The sequence below is a fragment of the Phyllostomus hastatus genome, unplaced genomic scaffold (assembly GCF_019186645.2).
Source record: "Phyllostomus hastatus isolate PE091 unplaced genomic scaffold, TTU_PhHast_1.1 phas_contig_37, whole genome shotgun sequence".
Classification (NCBI taxonomy): domain Eukaryota; kingdom Metazoa; phylum Chordata; class Mammalia; order Chiroptera; family Phyllostomidae; genus Phyllostomus; species Phyllostomus hastatus.
This window is the reverse complement of record NW_025333867.1, coordinates 6,361,009-6,376,409: the sequence shown is the minus strand read 5'-3', so window position 1 is coordinate 6,376,409 and position 15,401 is coordinate 6,361,009. Positions and strand designations below refer to the sequence as shown.

The following is a 15,401-nucleotide window of genomic DNA, read 5'->3' as shown; positions in this document are numbered from 1 at the left end:
TGCATTTTCCCCCTTTTATTCCCCTCCACCCTGCACACCCCCTCCCACCCACATTCCCCCCCCTTTAGTTCATGTCCATGGGTTGTACATATAAGTTATTTGGCTTCAGCATTTCCTATACTATTCTTAACCTCCCCCTGTCTATTTTCTGCCTAGCATTTATGCTACTTATTCTCTGTACATTTTCCCCCTCTCCCTCTCCTACTCCTTCCACTGATAACCCTGCATGTGATCTCCATTTCTGTGGTTCTGTTCCTGTTCTAGTTGTTTGCTTAGCTTGTTTTTGTTTTTGTTTTAGGTGTGGTTGTTAATAATTGTGAGTTTGCTGTCATTTTATTGTACATGTTTTTTTGTCTTCTTCTTCTTAGATAAGTCCCTTTAACATTTCATATAATAATGGCTGGGTGGTGATGAACTCCTTTAACTTGACCTTATCTGAGAAGCACTTTATCTGCCCTTCCATTCTAAATGATAGCTTTGCTGGATAGAGTCACCTTGGATGTAGGTCTTTGCTTTTCATTACTTCAAATACTTCTTTCCAGCCCCTTCTTGTCTGCAAGGTTTCTTTTGAGAAGTTAGTTGATAGTCTAATGGGAACTTCATTTTAGGTAACTGTCTCCTTTTCTCTTGCTGCTTTTAAGATCCTCTCCTGAGGTGCAGGCCAGTGGTGCAATGGATAATGCGTCTGACTACGGATCAGAAGATTCTAAGATCCTCTCCTTATCTTTAATCTTGGCTAATGTAATTATGATGTGCCTTGGTATGTTCCTCCTTGGGTCCAACTATTTTGGGACTCTCTGAGCTTCCTGGACTTCCTGAAAGTCTATTTCCTTTGTCAAATTGGGGAAGTTTTCCTTCATTATTTTTTCAAATAAGTTTTCAACTTCTTGGTCTTCCTCTTCTCCTTTGGCACCCTTATGATTCAGATGTTGGAATGTTTAAAGATGTCCTGGAGGTTCCGAAGCCTCTCCTCATATTTTTGAATTCTTGTTTCTTCATTCTGTTCTAGTTGAATGTTTATGTCTTGTTTCTGCCCCAAACCATTGATTTGAGTCCTGGTTTCCTTCCAGACACTATTGGTTCCCTGTAGATTTTTCTTTATTTCACATAATGCCATCTTCATTGCTGCTTGAATCCTTTTTATGCAGTTGAAGTACCCAGTGAGCTCTTGGAGCATCCTGATAACCAGTGTTTTGAACTGTGCATCTGATAGTTTGGCTATCTCTTTTTCACTTAGTTTTATTTTTTCTGGAGCTTTAACTGTTCTTTCATTTGGGCCATTTTTGGAGGTGTGGGGTCTGGGCATGCCTATTACATAGTAAGGGGCAGAGTCTTAGGTGTTCACTAAGGTGGGGCAAGTTGCTGGTTGTGATGCTGTATGTTGGGGAGGGGTGTGAGAGGGAACAGTGCCACTTGCTGCACTCTCTGCTGGTTTTCATTCACTTCCTCGGCTCCCCACAATCAAATTGGGCCTTTCTGGTGCTGATTCCGAGTGGGTAGGCTTGTGTACATTCTAGAACCGTGTGGGTCTCTCCAATGAACTCTCCTGTGAGGCTGGGAATTTCTCCTAGTGCAGCCTCAACCCCCTCAGGTTTTTTCAGTCAGAGGTTTTGAGGCCTTTTTCCCCCCCAGCACTGGTACCCTGGGTTGTTCGTTCTATCTTACTCCCTAGTTGTTCCTCCCACTTTATCTGCATGAAAATGTGGGATCACCCAGTCCACAATCTGCCCTCACCTGGTCTACTAGCCACTGCCTTGCCTGCCCTTGGTTCTCCAGCTGCTGCCTTGCCACAAGTCCTTTCTGCCCAGCTGTGTATATCTGCTCCACCTACCGGTTTGGATGAGTGTTTCTTCTTCAACACTTTGTTGTTGGACTTCCATACAGCTCCATTTTCTTTCAGTTCTGGTTGTTTTTTGTTTTTAAATTTGTTGTTGTCCTTCTTTAGGTTGTGCGAAGAGGCACAATGTGTATGCCTATGCCTCCATCTTGGGCTGGAAGTCCTGAATCTGTTTTTACAATGATAATTTTATTTGTCTCTAGGATACAAACAGGACTTACAGTTGTAATGGATCTATTATATATCTGTTAAATATTGATGATTTCCTAGTTAAAGCATTATTTTTATGTATAGATTCAAGATATTAGTTTATGGTTGGCAGATCATTTTAATTCTTCCACATGAATAGGATCATACTCCTTAGTACTCAAGTTTTCCTGAACATATTTAATTCCTTTTTGGATTTAAAACTCTTAATTCTTTGTGTTTTTGTTCTTCTTTGAGCTCATTTTTTTTGGAGAGGAACTAGTTTCCATGATTTTATGTCTTCTAAATAATTCATTTGAAGGAATTTTTAGCACATTAACTTAGAAATTCTTTAAAGGAAATCCAAAGAGTCATAAAATTTTTGCTATAGGTGTTTTTGTTTGTGACTAAACAGCCGGGTGGAGATAGAATTTACTGCTGTTATTTTAGTATAAGTACTTAACAAATAACCTCCAATAGCTATTTACTATGTGCTTTTACTATTTTAGATGCTATAAAAGATAAATATATTACATCCCATGTCCACCATGAATTTAGTGGAATAATCAAAATATATATTAACAGATTAGGTACAAGCAACAAGAAACTGAAGAAGGTGCTGCTATCCTACCTTCCAGGCCCAGCAGAGGGAGCCACATGCTGTGCATCACTAATAGTTTGAACAGGTTGACCAGAACCAGTCACAAGCAGCATATGACAAAGGTCTATACCAGAAACTTTGTAGAGCTACCTAATACATAAGAACAAATACAAAAAAAAAACAAACAAACAGCCAAAACGGGAAGACAAAGAAACAGATCCCAAAAGAAAGAACAAGAGAATTCTCCAGAAGAGCTAGATGAACTGGAAGCAAGCAATTTATCAGATAGTTTAGAATAATGGTTGTAAGGACACTCAATAGCATGAGCAAAGACATAGAAAACATAAAAAAAGGACCAGTCAGAAAATCAGAATGCAATATCTAAAATAAACAGTATACTGGAAGGAATAAACAGTAGGTTAAATGGAGTAGAGGACTGAATCAGTGATATGGAAGACAAGATAGAAAAAAGCACTCAGGCAGAGCAGAAAAAAAATTAAAAAATTGAGGAGAGCTTAAGAAATGTTTTGGACAACATGAAGCATAACAACATCCATATCATGGGAATACTGGATGGAGAAGAGAGCAAGCAAAGAATCGAGGACCTATTTGAAGAAATAATGACTGAAAATTTCCCTAATCTGGTGAAGGAAAAAGACATGTAAGTCCAGGAAAGTTGGATGGTTCCAAACAAGTTTGCCCCAAAGAGGCCTACATTGAGACATGTCATAATTAAAATGACAAAGCTTAAAGACAAGGAGAGAATCCTAAAAGCTGCAAGAGAAAGGCAAGTGGTTATAAATCAGGGAGCATCAATTAGACTGATTTTTCATCTGATTTCTCAACAGAAACATTTCAGGCTACAAGGGAGAGGCATGAAATATTCAAGGTGATGAAAAGTAAGGACCTACAACCAAGGCTACTTTACCAAACAAGGCTACTATTTAAAATCAAAGGAGAAATAAGGAGCTTCCCAGATAAGAAAAAGGTAAAGGAGTTTGTTAACACCAAACCAGTACTGCAACAAATGTTAAAGAGCTTACTTTAAAAAGATTAAAAAGAAACAGAGATAAAAAAAGAACAGAGGAGAATACTCTAACAATAAAATGGCACTAAATATGTATCTATTGATAATCACTTTAAATGTAAATGGCTTATATGCTCCAACCAAAAGACATAGGATAGCTACATGGATAAGAAAACAGGACACATACATATACTGCTTTCAAGAGACCTACTTCAGATCAAAAGATACATACAAACTAAAAGTAAAAGAATTGAAAAAGATATTTCATGCAAATGGAAAGGGGAAAAAATGCTGGGGTAGCACTTATATCCAACAAAATAGACTTTGAAACCAAGGCTACAGTAAGAGACAAAGAAGGACTCTACATAATGATAAGAAAACAATGCAACAGGAGGATATAATCATATAAACATTTATGTACTCAACATTGGAACACCTAAATATGTGAAGTAAATCTTGATGGACATAAAGGGAGAAATTGAGAGAAATACAATCATAGTCAGATATTTTAAAACCTATCCTGGCTGGCGTAGCTCAGTGGATTGAGTGCGGGCTGTGAACCAAAGCATCACAGGTTCGATTCCCAGTCAGGGCACATGCCTGGGTTGCAGGCCATGGCCCCCAGCAACCGCACATTGATGTTTCTCCCTCTCTCTCTTTCTCCCTCTGATCCCTCTCTAAAAATAAAAATAAAAATAAATAAAATCTTTAAAAAAAACCCCTTTGACTTCAATGGATAGATCTTCTGTACAGAAAATCATCAAGGAGATAGTGGCTTTAAGTGACACAATACATCAAATGGATTAAATTGATATCTTCAGAGCATTTTGCCCCAAAGCAGCAAAATATACATACTGTCCAGTGCACATGGAATGTTTTCCAGACCACATATTAGGACAAGAAAATGGTAATGGAAAAATACAATGAAGATTAAATAAAAAAATTTAGACAAACACTAAAACTGTGTACTTATATATTTAATGCAATATAACTGAACCTAAGTATAAACAAATAAGTCTCCATCTTTCTTTCTGCACAGTATTCCATTGTGTAAATGTACCAAAGATTTTTGATCCACTCATTTACTGATGGGCACTTAGGTTGCTTCCAGCACTTGGCTATTGTAAATTGTGCTGCTATGAACACTGGGGTGCATAGCTTCTTTTGAAATGGTGTTTCAGGATTCCTGGATATAATCCCAACAGGGCAATTGCCAGGTCAAAAGCCAGTTCCATTTTCAGTTGTTTGGGAAATTCCATACTGATTTCCACGGTGGCCGCACCAGTCTCCATTCCCACCAACTGTGTACTAGGATTCCCTTTTCACCACAACCTTGCCAGTACTTATTGTTTGTTGATTTGTTTATGATAGCCACTCTGACCATTGTGAAGCTGTATCTCATTGCAGTTTTAATTTGCCTCACTCTGATGGCTAGTAATGATGAACATCCTTTCATATGTCTCTGGGCCCTTTGTATGTCCTTCTTGGAGAAGTGTGTGTTCAGGTCCTTTGACCATTTTTTAATTGGATTGTTTGTCTTCCTGGAGGGGAGTCATGTGAGATCTTTATATATTTTGGAGATCAAACCCTTGTTGAAGATACCATCCGTACATATATTTTCCCATGTGGTTGGTTCTCTTTTCAGTTTGCTGATGTTTTCTTTAGCTGTACAGAAGCTTGTTGATTTGGTATAGTGCCATTTGTTTATTCTTTCTTTTTTGTCCCTTGCTCTAGGGGTCATATTGGTAAAAATATTGCTGTGTGGAATATCTGAGATTTTACTGCCTATATTCTTCTCTGGAACTTCTATGGTGTCACAACTTATATGGAGAGCATTATGCTAAGGGAAATAAGGCAGGCAGTGAAAGACAAATACCATATGATCTCACCTATAAGTGGAACTTAATCAACAAAACAAACAAGCAAGCAAAATGTAACCAGAGACATTAAAATAAAGAACAAACTGATGGTAGCCAGATCAGAGATGGGAGGGGATCATGGGGAGAAAAGGGGAAAGGTCCTCAAGGAACATATATAAAGAACATACGGACAAAGCCAAAGGGGGGTCGGAATGAAGGTGGGAGGTAGGGATGGGTGGGATGGAGGGGAGTGGTGGGGGAAAATGGAGACAACTCTACTTGAACAAGAATAAAAAATAGTAATAGTAATTAAAAAAATAAGGCTCAATAAAATTAAGAAGATTGAAATCCTATCAGGCATCTTCTCTGATCACAATGTTATGAAACTAAAAATCAATCACAGAAAGAACACCAAGATACACGTAAGACATGGAAGCAAAATAATATGTTATTAAACAATGAATGGGTCCACAGCAAATCAAAAAAGAAATCAAAAGATGCCATGAAACAAATGAAAATGAGTGCATACCAATCCAAAGTCTGTGGGTCACTGGGAAAGCAATCCTAAGAGGAAAATTCATAGCATTAGTGACCTGTCTCGAAAACCAAGAAAAAGCTCAAATAAACAATCTAACTTTATACTTAAAGGAACTTGAAAAAGAAAAACAAATAATGCCCAAAATGAGAAGGTAGGAAATAATAAAGATCGGGGCAAAAAAAGAATGACCTAGAGTCTAAAAAAATATATAAAAGATCAATGAATCCAAGAGGTTGTTCTTTGAAAAGATAAACAAGATCGACAAACCTCCAACCAGACTCATCAAGAAAAAAAGACAGAGGATCCAAATAAATAAAATTAGAAATGAAAGGGGAGAAATAACAACTGACACCAAAGAAATACAAAGGATTGTAACAAAATATTATGAATAATTATATGCCAACAAACAGGAAAACCATGAGAAAATGGATAAATTGCTAGAAACATAATGCCTTCCTAAATTATGTAAGGAAGAATCAGAGAATCTGAATAAACAGATTATACCTAGTGAAATTGAAGCAAACAAACAAAATCCAATACCCATTTATGATAACAACTCTGCAAAGGGTGAATAGAGGGAACATACCTAAACATAATAATAGCCATATCTGACAAACACACTGCCAGATCATCGTCAATGGGCAAAAACTATAAGTGTTCTCCTTAAGATCAGGAACAAGAGAGAGATCTGCTTTCACCTCTCTTATTCAGCATAGTACTGGGAGTTCTAGCCACAGCAAGCAGCCAGGAAGAAGAAATAAGGGCCACCAAATTGGAAAGGAAACTGTCATTATCTGTAGATGACATGATAGTGTATGTAGAGAACCCCAAAGATTACACCAAGAAATTACTAGAACTGATAAATGAATTCAGCAAGGTAGCAGGATACAAAATTAATACCTAGAAATCAGTTGCATTTTTATATGCCAATAACAAACTAAGAGAAAGGGAAATGAAGAAAACAATCCCATTAACAATTGCTTTACAAAGAATAAAATACCTTGGATTAAACCTAACCAAGGATGTAAAAGATTCATACTTGGAAAATTATAAGACACTGAAGAAAGAAACTGAGGAAGATAAAAATATGTGGCAGTATATGCATGTTCATGCATAAGAAGAGTTAACATCCATTCTACCCAAAGCATTCTATAAATTCAACTCAATTACTATTAAGATTCCAATGACATACTTCACAGAACTAGAAAAAATATTTTAAAAATGTGTATGGAACCACAAAAGGCCCTACATAGATAGCAACAGCAATCCTAAGAAATACAAAGTTGGAGGAATCACAGTACCTAATATGAAATTATACTATAAGGCCATGGTAATCAAACAGCATGGGAATAGCATAAAAAACAGACATATAGGCCAATGGAACAGAATAGAAAACCCAGAAATAAACTTGTACCTTTATAGGCAATTAATATTTGACAGAGGAAGCAAGCACATACAGTGGGCTAAAGACAAGTTTATTGATTAAATTGTGCTAGGATAATTGGAGAGATATATACAGAAAATGAAACTAGACCACTTTCTTACAGCATACACAAAAATGAACTCAAAATAGATCAAAGACTTAACTGTTAGACCCAAAACTTCAAAAACAGTAGAAGAAAATATAGGCAGCAAAATCTTAGACACTACTCATAGTAATATTTTATCAGATATACCTCCCCAGGCAAGGGAAACAAAAATAAACTAATGGGACTACATCAAACTAAAAAGGTTTTGTGCTGCAAAGGAAATCATCAATAAGATGAAAAGACAACCAGACACATTGAAATTAAGAACAAACTGACAGTAACCAGAGGGGAGGTGCGAGGGGATATTAGGGTGAAAAGGGAGAAGGATTTTCAGGAACAACTATAAAGGACACATGGATAAAACTAAGGCAGGATAGAATCAGGGAAGGGAGGTGGGGATGGCTGGGGTGGGGGGAGTGGTGGGGAGAAAAGGCAGATAACTTTACTTGAACAACAGTAAAAAACTGATGAAAAGACAACCCATTGAATGGGAGAACATATTTGCTGATACATCATATAAGGATTTCATATCCAAAATTTATAAAGAAGTTACAAAACTCAACACCAAACCAAAAGAACAAATAATCCAATTAAAAAATGGTCAAAGGACCTGAAGGCACTTTTCTAAAGAGGACATACAGATGGCCAATAAACAATAAAAAAAGTTCAACATCACTAATAATCAAAGAAAAGCAAATTGAAAACATGATGAGATATCATCTCACACCTGTCAGAATGACTATCGTCGATAAATCAAAAACAACAAATGCTGGTGAGGATGTGGAAAAAGGGGAACATTTTTGCACTATTGGTGGGAATGCAGATTGGTGCAACCACTGTGGAAAGCAGTATGGAGTTACCACAAAATATTGAAAATGGACCTGTATTTTGACCCAACTACCCCACTTCTGGAAATATATCTGAAGGGACACAAAACACCAATTTAAAAGAACATAAGCACTTCTATATTCATTGCAGCATTATTTTCAATGACCAAGATATGCAAGCAGCTCAAGTGTCTATCAGTAGATGAGTGAATAAAACAACTATGGGACATTTACACAATAGAATACTACTCAGCCATAAAAAATTTTACCCTTAGTTGGTAGTGTAGATGGATCTGGAGAACATTATGCTAAGTGAATTAAGCCAGTCAGAGAATGACAAATACCATATTATTTCACTCATGTGTGGAATCTAATGAACAAACTGAACTAACAAGGAAATAGAGACAGACTCACAGATGGAGAGCAGGATGACAGCTAAGGCCGGGGGGAGGTTAGTGGGTGGAGAGATTGAGCAAAAAGGAAAAGGGACTCATGGACATGGACAACAGTGTGGTGATTGCTGGGAAAAGGGGGTTTAAGGGGACTAAATGGTAATGGAAAAAAATACAATAAAGATTAAATTTAAAACATTAAAAAATAAATGTCTTTAGAATTGCAAAAACATATAATAACAGATTAACCAAATAACAATTTAATGCTCTATCATGAAACACCTATACTTTAAAAAATTAGGAGCTTTGGTGGGTAACACAAATATGGCATAATTTTTGGTGGGAATTTCAACTTTCTATCAAGTGAGAATGAATAACATATCTAAATAACTCCTGAAGAAATGCCATCAAATGTAAAATTTAAGTAATTCCAAAAGCATGCTTAGCAGTCTAAAATGATATACAAATCAAATATACTTAGTTGGATTAATTCAAATCTCTCATATTTTAAAAATAATTTTAGCAATGTTTAATTTAATCTAGAATTTTAATTATTAATTGAAAATACTAACACTGGTTTTGTTTCTGAGAAAACACTAAGTGGGGGATGACATGGGTTCTGTGGTAGGGCCCTGAGACCCTGGGTCCCTGGGGCCCTGGAATGGGAGGCCACAGAGGCTTCCATGAAGAATTTGGCAGCTGGCATGCAGACTTGAGTTTGTAGCTTGGGTTGGGTCTGGGGCCAAGGCCACAGAGCTCTTAGTGGCAAGGCTGAGGATGAGGATTTGATCCCTGTCACCAAGCTGGGCCACCTGGTCAAGGATATGATGATCAAGTCCCTGGAAGAGATCTTCTTCTCCCTGCCCATCAAGAAACCTGAGATCATTGACTTTGTTCTTGGGGGCATCCCTCAAGGACAAGGTTTTGAAGATTATGCAATTGCAACAACAAACCCGTGGTGGCCAGAATACCGGGTTCAAGGCCTTTGTCGCTATGAGAAACTACAATGGATGTGTCAGTCTGGGTGTTAAGTGCTCCAAGGAGGTAGCCATTGTCATTTGTGGGGCCATCATCCTGGCCAACATCTCTGTTGTATTTGTGTGACAAGGTTACCAGAGGAATAAGATCAGCAAGCCTCTCACCATCCCTTGCAAGGTGACCAAACACCATGGCTCTGTGCTGGTGTGCCACATTACTTATCCTAGGGCCACTGTCATCAACTCCACCCCTGTGCCCAAGAAAATGCTGCTGATGGTCAGTATGGACAACTGCTATACATCATCTAGGGGTGCTGCACTGCCACCCTAGGCAACTTTACCAAGACCACTTTTGATGCCATCTTGAAAACCTATAGCTGTTTCACCCCTGACCTGTGGAAAGAGATCATGTTCACCAAACACATCCTATCAGGAATTCACTGTCCATCTTATGAAGACCCACACACCAGAGTTACTGTGCAGAGAATTCAGGCTCCAGCTGTGGCCACCACATAATTTTATACAAGAAAAATAAAGTGAATTAAGTTTGTTTGAAAAATACTAACACTAAAACTTTGATTTAAAATGTCCTTATTGGTATAGGAGCTATAGAGCTAAGAAATATGAAAAGAACCATAAGGAAAGGTGCTTTATATTGATGACTGTCATAGCTGGAATTTGTTCATAAGGTAATTAAATCAATTCATTTCATAATAAAAATGAGTTGAGTTCACCTAGAGATTTGATGACACATCTGCTCTCCCTGAATTTCACTCTAAGGTTTTCCTGATTACTCTAACCTGTGAATGCAAAGCAAAATTTTGCAATTTCAAAATATTTCATCTACATTGTGAAAAACCATGTGTGAATTGATATCAAGGAATTCCAGGCAACTATGCTCTTACTAATGTTAACTTAAAACATTGGAGAAGAATATAAAAAAAGGAGAGAAGAGTTTTAACACAACAATCTCATAAATACAAGTCATACCTAATTTTCTTCTGTAGGCTAGTAATTTTCAAGTGACTTTTTGCAGTAGCATTTTGTAATGAAATCTTACAGGAGACCTCAATATAAATAGTTGAAAGTTGAACAGTTTTGGTGAAGATGGAAGAAAAGCTTTGTTAGGTTATTTCCTCCTTCCCATCTTTCCACCATAGCAGCACTCCTAGGAATGCCTTGTTGAACTATAGGGCTGAGCTTCTCCAATAGGACAATGTGTTATCTGGACACATCAACATCGGCCACACAATTTTCTCAAGTTCTAATAAATTAACTCCATAGTCATTGTGTAGTTCTAAGCTTAAATTTATGTTTTTGAGAATCACAGAGTGTAGAAGTCAGAAACTTTGGTGAGTACTAGAATGAAAATGCCTTGCAGAAGCAGAGAGAAGAGGTCAACCTTCAATTCTCTGGCTCCTGTGTTCCTGAAATCCAGCTGTCTTCTTGCCTTCTCCTTAGGCTAGTAGTTCAAACCTTCCTTCAAATTTCTTTTTGCTGAAAACTAGTTAAAGGTTCAATTCCTTTATTTGCAATCAATAGTCCTAACATAATACAAATACCATGATCATATTTTTTCTAACATTTATATAAGCTGTTTCATGTGACGTAATACAAACATGTACATGACAGTTTGTTCTGGTTGACATGAAAATTCAGTGAGAGAATCTGGACTATAAAGCAATAATTTCAATGCAAAAAATGTAGTTAACTATGTTTCTGCTTGATCAATGATTCTATAAGTCATTCTGTGGGAGGTGTCACCAAAACTAGGTAAACTTTCTATCTGCTGTCTCCTAAAATACTTCATTTTTCCCATTTATTTAATTTCACTGATAAGGGAGAGAGCCTGACTGATCATTCTGTGAAAGCAAAAACAGCTGCTTGGAGAACTGGAGAAATTAAAGATTATTCACAGGATATATCTTACTTGGAGGAACTGGAAAAACACAGATTTTCTGTTTGGTAAGTAACTATTTGCTATCTATTTTAAAATTTACATTTATTGAATTCAACAAGTCTTTATTCATTCTATTCTTTTATTATTCATTTATTCAGCAGATATTGATTATATACCTATTACATGCTATAAAATTTGTGTCCTGACTTGAAAAGTTCATAGTCCAATGAAGTATATGGATGTTAAAAACATTAATATAATTTGATAATATTATTTTTAATAAAAATTGCCACATTTACATGTGGAGAAAATGATGGCTAAATTGATTAGGAATAGAGAAAAGCTTTCAGTAAAAGTTTGAGCCAAATCTTGGCAGGGAGGACCACAATGGAAAAATGGTGAGAATTTGGTGTGGACAGTATCTGGAGATGAAATTGAAAAGGATGGCGGGAGTTGACACAGGCTATAAACCTTAGTTCACTTGGGAATCTAAACAGATCATAGTTATTGCTCTCTTTATCCAGTGGTGTGTATACAGGTATATTTGTCTATGCCAGCATGCATATAACAAATATGAAAAAGTACATAAAAGACTGAGCAATGGAGCTCCTCAGAAGTAATGGTTATAGGATTTTGCAATGGTGGGATTCATCAAATGTAGGGGAAGGAATGAGTCATCCGTTCCAAACCTCTGCACACCTCAAGATTCATTCCCTGAATGGTTTTCCCACTGGCTGTTTATCTGCCTTATGACTTGCTTCCAAAAGAGTTTTTTCTCTTACTCTTCCATCCTACAATCATCATTGGGAAGACATGGTATCAGCTGAAGTTTTCTTTATCCATTCAAATTTTCTGCAATTTCTACTGGTTTTCACTTACATTTAAAAGTCTGAATACTTTCACCAATGCTTTCCTGTAGCAGCTGAGGTGTGGTATCCAGAATAGTGAGTTCTTCTCTGGGTCAAGAGATGTAGGCTTGTGCTTAAGGAATATCAAGTAGGAAAGGGAGCCCAGGAGCCCCAAAGGCAAGAATATGCATACCTATTCTAAAAAAAGAAATAATATAAAATTAAAGCAATTTTCAAGTAAGAAAAAGACAAAATCCTTCTTCTTATGAAACTCTCAGTTCATGATCATTTTTAGGGGGAGGATGACAAATACATATTCAATTTCATTCAATGAAGTAACAGCAAGAACAGATACAAGGCACTGACTATGGTGTGCAGATGAGAGAGATGGATGTGCTAAACTCTTGACTCCTGTTTGAGATTCACCTGGAAACTGCAGAAGCAGCTCAGTTAAGCTCTCAGCCTTCCAGCTCCTCCTTTTGTCCCTATTGTTGCCTCTCCACATTCTCTCTGATGACTCAGGTCTCTACTGGCCTACCTCGGTTGGGATGACCTTTCAGAGCATAGTGTATGGAATTCCACATATCATTATTATTTTACACTTAGAAATAGAGGCTTAAGAGTTTCCAAGGATCTCAGAGCTTCGGTTTCAGATAGATCCTTTAAGGTGCAACTCTGAGGCATTACTCTTTTAGTAAGCACTTCCTCATTCTCAAAGTCAAGAATAGGAACAGGCAAATTCCTTTTCCTATTCCAAGTCAAATTCTGTCCTTTTTTTGTTTGTTTTAGTAAAAAGAGTTTAATTGGAACTCAGACACACTCACTTGGTTATATATTGTCTTTGGCTATTTTTCCCAGAATGGAAGAATTGAATAGTTAAGAGAAAGACAATATGGCCCACAAGCCTAGAATATCTAATGTCTAGCTCTTTACCAAAAAGTTTGCTCACTGTTGATCTACACAGATTAAGATGTTTCTCTCTTCTCCCATGACACTCACATTATTTATAACATATATTTATGCTTGTCTCCTTCACCAGACCACATTCTTATGTGTTTGAGGTTTTTGTTTTTGTTTTTGTTTTTTTTTTTTTGCTTCATGATGAATCAATAAAGGCTTAGTGGCTTGAAACAACCATCTTATTTGCTCAAAATTCTATGGATCGGGAATTCAGGCAGTACACATCACAGAAAGATTGTTGGTGCTCCATCAGAGGCTTCAGCTAAGGTGGCTCAAATAGCTAGGATCTGGCTGAGATGCCTTAATTGGGACCATGTATCTGGGGCCTCCTGTTTGCTCTCCATTAAAAACCTTACTTTTCTGCATGGGCTTCTCTCCACTGATGCTTGGGCTTCCTCACAGTATGGTGCCTGGGTTCCAAGCAGCATTCTTGCAAGCCCAGAGGGTGGACACTGCAGATATTTTTAATTAAATATTTTTTATCGTTGTTCAATTACAGTTGTCCCCATTTTCCCCCAAGGACTTTCCCTGCCCTACCCACCCCCACCTCCCACGGTCAATCCTCCTCCCCCCACACCTGTTTTCTTTGTCCATGGGTCCTTTATACATGTTACTTGCCTTGACCCTTCTTCTTTTCCCTGTTAGGCCCTGGTCACCTCCCCTCTGGTCACTGTCAGTTTGTTTTTTATTTCCATGTCTCTGGTTCTATTTTTCTCACTTGTTTGTTTTATTAATTAGGTTCAACTTATAGGTGAGATCATATGGTATGTGTCTTTTACTATTGTCTCATTTCACTAAGCATAATGCTCTCTAGTTCCATTTATGCTGTTGTGAAGTGTAGGAGTTCCTCCTTTCTTACTGCTGTGTAGTATTCCATTGTGTAAATGTACCACAGATTTTTGATCCACTCATTTATTGATGGGCACTTAGGTTGCTTCCAGCACTTGGCTATTGTAAATTGTGCTGCTATGAACACTGGGGTGCATAGCTTCTTTTGAATTGGTATTTCAGGATTCTTAGGACACAATCCCAACAGGGCAATTGCCAGGTCAAAAGGCAGTTCCATTTTCAGTTTTTCAGGAAATTCCATACTGATTTCCACAGTGGCCACACCAGTCTCCATTCCCACCAACTGTGTACTAGGATTGCCTTTTCACCACAACCTTGCCAGTACTTATTGTTTGTTGATTTGTTTATGATAGCCGCTCTGACCAGTGTGAAGCTGTATCTCATTGTAGTTTTAATTTGCCTCACTCTGATGGCTAGTGATGCTGGGCATCCTTTCATATGTCTCTGGGCCCTTTGTACGTCCTTCTTGGAGAAGTGTGTGTTCAGGTCCTTTGACCATTTTTTAATTGGATTGTTTGTCTTCCTAGAGTGGAGTTGTGTGAGATCTTTATATATTCTGGAGGCCAAACTCTTGTCAAAGGTATCATTTGTATGTATATTTTCCCATGTTGTTGGTTCTCTTTTCATTTTGCTGATTTTTTTTTTAGCTGTGCAGAAGCTTGTTGATTTGGTATAGTCCCATTTGTTTATTCTTTCCTTTTTGTCCTTTGCTCTAGGGGACATATCAGTGCAAATATTACTGTCTGGAATGTTTAAGATTTTCCTGCCGATGTTCACCTCTAGGACTTTTATTGTGTTGCAACTTGTATTTAAGTCTTTTATCCATCTTGAGTTTATTTTTGTATATGGTGTAAGTTGGTGGTTGAGTTTCATTTTTTTGCATGTAGCTTTCCAGATGTCCCAACACCATTTGTTGAAGAATCTATTTTTACTCCATTTTATGCTTCTGCCCCCTTTGTTGAATATTAATTGACCACAGAGACATGGGTCTACATCTGGGCTCTTTATTCTGTCCCACTGATCTATATGTCTGTTCTTATGCCAGTATCAGACATTTTTGATTACAGTCGT

The 15,401-nt window shown here is 37.4% G+C and overlaps 1 protein-coding gene across 1 annotated transcript in view; it reads left to right on the top strand.

Annotated features, from left to right (window-relative positions):
• Positions 1-14,996, top strand: part of LOC123820735 — a 203,964-nt gene extending 188,968 nt beyond the window's left edge. The window contains exons 11-12 of the mRNA XM_045841664.1: positions 11,614-11,738; positions 14,978-14,996. Of these exons, the coding sequence (XP_045697620.1) occupies positions 11,614-11,738; positions 14,978-14,996 (144 nt within the window). The remainder of the gene's footprint in view (positions 1-11,613; positions 11,739-14,977) is intronic.
• The last annotated feature ends 405 nt before the right edge of the window (positions 14,997-15,401 follow it).